The sequence below is a fragment of the Nuphar pumila genome, chromosome 9 (assembly GCF_984573655.1).
Source record: "Nuphar pumila chromosome 9, dmNupPumi1.hap1.1, whole genome shotgun sequence".
NCBI lineage: Eukaryota > Viridiplantae > Streptophyta > Magnoliopsida > Nymphaeales > Nymphaeaceae > Nuphar > Nuphar pumila.
In genome coordinates this window covers 109,893,340-109,898,657 of record NC_143257.1, presented here as the reverse complement: position 1 = coordinate 109,898,657, position 5,318 = coordinate 109,893,340, and the positions used below count along the sequence as shown (strand labels likewise).

At 39.8% G+C, this 5,318-nt stretch overlaps 1 protein-coding gene across 1 annotated transcript; it reads right to left on the bottom strand.

Moving 5' to 3' along the window:
- Positions 1 to 1,507: 1,507 nt before the first annotated feature.
- Positions 1,508 to 4,846, bottom strand: LOC149828848 (uncharacterized). Its single transcript, XM_090017151.1, has 2 exons — positions 4,742 to 4,846; positions 1,508 to 1,942 (listed from the first exon to the last, which is right to left on the bottom strand). The coding sequence occupies exons 1-2, from the start codon at positions 4,844 to 4,846 to the stop codon at positions 1,508 to 1,510; spliced, it is 540 nt and encodes a 179-aa protein (XP_089873277.1).
- Between the last annotated feature and the right edge of the window lie 472 nt (positions 4,847 to 5,318).

The following is a 5,318-nucleotide window of genomic DNA, read 5'->3' as shown; positions in this document are numbered from 1 at the left end:
GATGCTACTGACTTATGTGCACATAGAGATAGAGTTGCTTGGTGGACTCGCCCCTAGACCAATGACCGATTTATCCCGAGGGAGACCCCAGCACTAGTTTGAGCGGAGGCTGATCGTCTCAAGGTTTCTTCATCTACTAGGGGCATAGTGGCACATAAACTTGTAAAAAGGGTGGCGAGCAGAGATCTTCGAGGATTTTGAGCCATTAGCGAGTTGGCAGAGGGGACCGAAGATAGTAAGGGTGTATCTCGAGCACTAGATGCTCCTTAGATTCACCTCTCTCTTGTACAATGTCAACTACTATGCATGAGTTTTTTTATATGATATGACATGATGCACATTTTTTTCCTGCATGCTTGGATGTCATGAATGTTTGAATGGTTGTGTGGATATGGATGTGACCTTTAAGCACAGGGTAGGTAGGGAACAATGTCTTTTATTGCATGGCACACATGACTACTTTTTATAGGGGCTCGTCCTCACATCGGGGATATGTGCTTGCATTTTTGGAAAATCATTCTTTCGAGCTCACCATTTAGTCTTCCTCCGAAATATCTCTTGAAATGAGATTGAAAATTTTGTTGCTTAGCCTTTTTCCTTCTTCCTTTTACCCTGGATATTAAAGAAATGACTCGGCTCTCATGGTTATCCTCCTTACTGAATCTCAGACTGGGGCCAAGAAATGACTAGTCATGGATTCATAATTGGATATCTATGGTACTAATTGCCACATTTGGTTCTTTCAGAGATTGGAGCTCTATTTATCACCAAACAAGAAGGGTACCTTGGGGATCTTCTTCATGCCCTTGGGGAAGAGAATATGGGAGACAAGTCAAGGTTCACCCTAAGTCAGTTTACCTTTTCATGGCTTTCCCCAGGTATATTGACCTCCCTGTTGCATAGGATTTTTTTTCACATTTTCCATCCTTTCACGAGTGGCCTTTTTTTGTTCTTTCTAATTTTTATGTGTGTGGCCACATTGGCTCTTTATTATATATATATATATAGCACTTCTAACCACGATAATCCCTTGATTGGTTTGGTTCCTAGCTGGAGTTTAGCTTAAGTTAGTGAATAGGGATTCTCTGGGATCGACTAAAGGAAGTCGAGAAGCATGGTCAAGCAGGAGGTGATCTAGTTCCATTTTTTGAACTCACAGAGTTAGTCATCTAGGAAAATCTCATATGGTTCAGTGCTTCGGACCTCGAATTATGTATTGTCATGATTTGCCTCTAGTGACCCTAAATTGACAAAAAATGATTTGGACATCTTGACTTTATCGCCCGTTTCTTTTTCTCAGGATTTTGGACTTCCATAATTTTTCTTTTTTCATCTCACTTTTGGAAGACACATCCTCGAGAGAATAGAAGAGCGCTCAACACTAGAAAATTTTCAAATACATAGCATTGATCGGATCGGCTAACTCAACTCCATCAAGGTTGATTGACCAGTATGAGTTCTCAGGTAGAACTTGCTTGACAACATAAGGTCCTTCCCAATTTGGGCATCACTTCCCCAAAGGGTGTGGTCTCATATGGTGGATGAACTTTAGGACCATCTCATTGACGTGGAAAAATCGCTCGATTACATGCTTAACATAGTACCTCTCAATTCTCCTATAATACTCCTCATTGTACTCAATGGCTAAGAGTCTCTTCTCATCTAAGAGATCTAGTTCTACCAATCTAAGCTCATACTGGGCTTCTAAAGGCATTTCTAGATCAGCATCAATCCTCAATGAGGGCATCTGAGTCCGTAGAGGCAATACATCTTGTGTTCCATATACCAACTCGAAATGAGTGGCGTTGGTGGGAGTACAGATGGTGGTGCGATATGCAAGCAATGCATCATGGAATTTTTCATGCCAATCATGACCATTTTTTATAGTTCGCTCAATGATGTGGATGATGGTTTTGTTGGTGGCTTCAGCCTGACCGTTACCCTGGAGGTAATAGGGGTTGAGAAATGCTGAAAAATGACCATTTTTTTACATATCTTTCTAACTTTTTCATTCTTAAAATAAGAATCATTGTCACTCATCTTTGGGTACACCGAAATGACACACTATATTCTTGTAGATGAATGATGCTACATGTTGACCTTTTACTCTAGACAAAGACAACTTTGACCTACTTGGTAAAGTATTCGGTGGTAGCTAGGATATAGCAATATCCATTGGATGCATGGGGATATATGATTCCTATGACATCAAATGCCCACATGGAGAATGACCATGGGAATGCAACTGACTCCCTCTCCCGCATTCCTTGTTTGATCTCATCAGTTATTGGTAGCACCATACCTTATCCAGCAAGCGTTTGACACCTTTATTCAATGCACCGGTGCAATCAGACTCTCTAGCTCCTAGTTTCGATGCGGATATGCACCATGTGTGTAGGCGGTCAAGTTATGCCTTCAGAACATCGACTCCACGGGGTTTGGAAGTCTTTTTGGGTTGCTCAGCATTGCCATCATTTCCTTCATTCTCCCTCATTCGCTTCTTTTTGTCCAGGTTTGTTTGGATCGCACACATTTGTATTTTCTATTTATTAGCTACACGTTTCTCTATTAATAAGCTAAGCAAGCGAAGTGTAGTAGCCAACAAAAGTGGTGCTATTGCTTGTTGTTGGTTGGTAAGCATAGTTGACAAAAGCGGTTTACAACTTAGTGACTTGGTTGGTGGCTTTCTTTCATGCCGTAATCAATGACTAAAAAAAGTGTAGGCACAACATGTTGGTTTCACTTGCTTGCATGCTAGAAATTTGCCTTGCTTGCTAGCAGTGCATGCTAAGAGAAAGCATTTTCTTCTTACTAAGCGCAATAAAAGAAAGCATGCATCTTCAAAGAAAATAAATGGAGAACAAGGGAGAGGGAGCAAAGGCCTTATGGAATCTTGCTTTGAGAGGTAGTGGAGCTACGAGAGAGGGCAGATGAAGTATGAAATAGAAGCATTGAATGAAGCAAGGAGAGGACGCATCATAGGTGGGCAGAGCTCGAGTAAGGAAGCAAGCCACAACTAGTAAGTGAAGGTAGAAAAGAAAGACCTTTCAGAGATGACTAAAGGAACCTGGAGACTCCCTTGGAGACTGATGGCTAGCAAACAATGGGAATATCATTAAAATGCCATTGGCGGTTTCAAAGCTGGAGTCATCGACAGGACTGACAGGAAAGTGAAAAAAGATCACTACCCGAAGGAATGTCTTTTGCTAGCCTTAAGTGGCCATTCAAACCACTTTCAAATGCGAGTTCACTTTCCTTGACACTTTATGCATTTTTTGACATGAGTAGCAATCATGGTTGATGGTCGACCAATAGTACCCTACACTTAAGATCTTTTTGACCAACATTTCGATGTCGATGTGCCCTCCACAAAGGCCACCATGGAATTCAGCTAGGACTTTCTGGGCTTCCTCTTCATCTAAGCACCAAAAGAGTTCACTACTATAACCTTTTTTGTATAGGACACCATCAAGAAGATAAAATCATTGGGCTAGTCTTTTAATTGATTTCTTATCTCTGAAATGGGTATCTTTGGGAGAAGCTCCTCTCTCTAAAAAGTTCTTGATGCCATGGAACCAAGGTTTTTCGTCCTTTGGGGATTGGTAATTGACCTCTTCCAAATTTGCTTTCTCATTATAGGTTGACTTTTTTAATCTCTTGATAGAAAACAATTTTTTATCCTGACCTTGCGCCATTTTAGCAATGGAAGTGAGGTACGCCAGACTATCAACAAATTGATTATTGTCTCTTCCAATATGAGAAAATTCACATGATTCAAATTTTGTGTCATCCTTGAGACAATATCGACATAAGAAATCAACTTTTCATGCTTGATTTTTCACATACCTATGACTTGTCGGATCACCAACATCGAATCACCTTGGACATAGACCTTTCTAGCCTCCAGTTCAATTAAATATCTCAATCCTTGGATTGGAGCTTCATATTCGGCTATATTATTGGTGCACATAAAATCCAATTTGAAAGTGGGGGGAATCTTTTCACCATCACTGGTGATGACAACAAATTTGATTCTTGATCCATTGACATTTCAGGACCCATTAAAGAAAAATCACCAAACAGAGTCTTTCTCTTCCTCTAGTGCCAGAAGATTCTCATCATAAAAATGATTATTTACCCCTATTTTCTCATTAATAGGTAGAGCAACTAGATGATCGGCTATAACTTATTCCTTGATCAATTTTTGGGAAACATATTTCAAGTCAAATTCCATCAATAGAACTTGTCATCTTGCAATTGTCCTAGTCAAGGCTGGTTTTTCAAAGAATTTGATCTGATCAAGCCTAGACAAGACAAAATTCTAACATCACATGCTAGCATACGATGTCTAAACTTTTGGGTCACCCAAACTAGAGCTAAGCATGTTTTCTCTAACCTATTATATTACTTCTTATATTCTATGAGTCTTGCTGATATATAGATGGCATATTATGTTTTTCCATCATCTTCATGTTGGGCAAGTACACATCCTAATGCCATATCATTGACAGACAAGTATAGGGGCAAAGGCTTTCATATGACTGGGGGTTAAGGAGATATTGTTTATGCCTATCAAATGATGCTTGACAATCTTCGTCCCATACAAATTCCATACCTTTCCTAAGAAGTCTATTGAAGGGTTCACACCTGGTAGCTAGGTTAGATATGAATCTTCTAATTGCCTATTTTTTTCTTAGAAACACCTTAATTTCCTTAGATTGCTGGGCAGAGACATATTCACAATTGCTTTGATCTTGTCAGGGTCTATCTCGATACCATGCTTGCTAACGATGAAGCCAAGGATCTTGCCCAACTCAACACCAAAGACACATTTTTGAGGATTCATCCTTAGTTTGAATTTTCTTAGGCATTCAAAGACCCTTATGAGTGAGTCAGGGTGGTCACTTCTAGATTAAGACTTGATCAAGATATCTATATAGACCTCTACACAATCATGGATCTGGTCATGAAAAATCATGACCATGGTTCTCTAATAGGTTGCTCTAACATTTTTAAGGCCGAAAGACATGATGGTATAACATAAGGTGCCCCAGGGAACTGCAAATAAAGTCTTTGGTTGGTCAGCCACGGCTAACCTGATTTGATTGTACCCTGAGAAATCATCAATGGATTAGAAAATCTCATGTCCAATTGTATTGTCAACTATGAGGTTGTGAAGAGGAAAGTCATCTTTGGGTGTAGCCTTGTTGAGGTCCCTGAAATCTATACAAACTCTAACTTTGCTATTAGATTTTAAGACTACGACAATATTGGCTAACTACTCTGGGTAGTCTATGGCTTAGATAACACCTGCTTTG

Coding starts and splice junctions, on each gene's coding strand:
- LOC149828848 (XM_090017151.1), bottom strand. CDS start 4,846: ATGAATCCTCAAAAATGTGTCTTTGGTGTTGAGTTGGGCAAGATCCTT. Junction 1,943..4,741: donor CTGACAAGATCAAAGCAATT/GTGAATATGTCT, acceptor TATTACCTCCAG/GGTAACGGTCAGGCTGAAGC.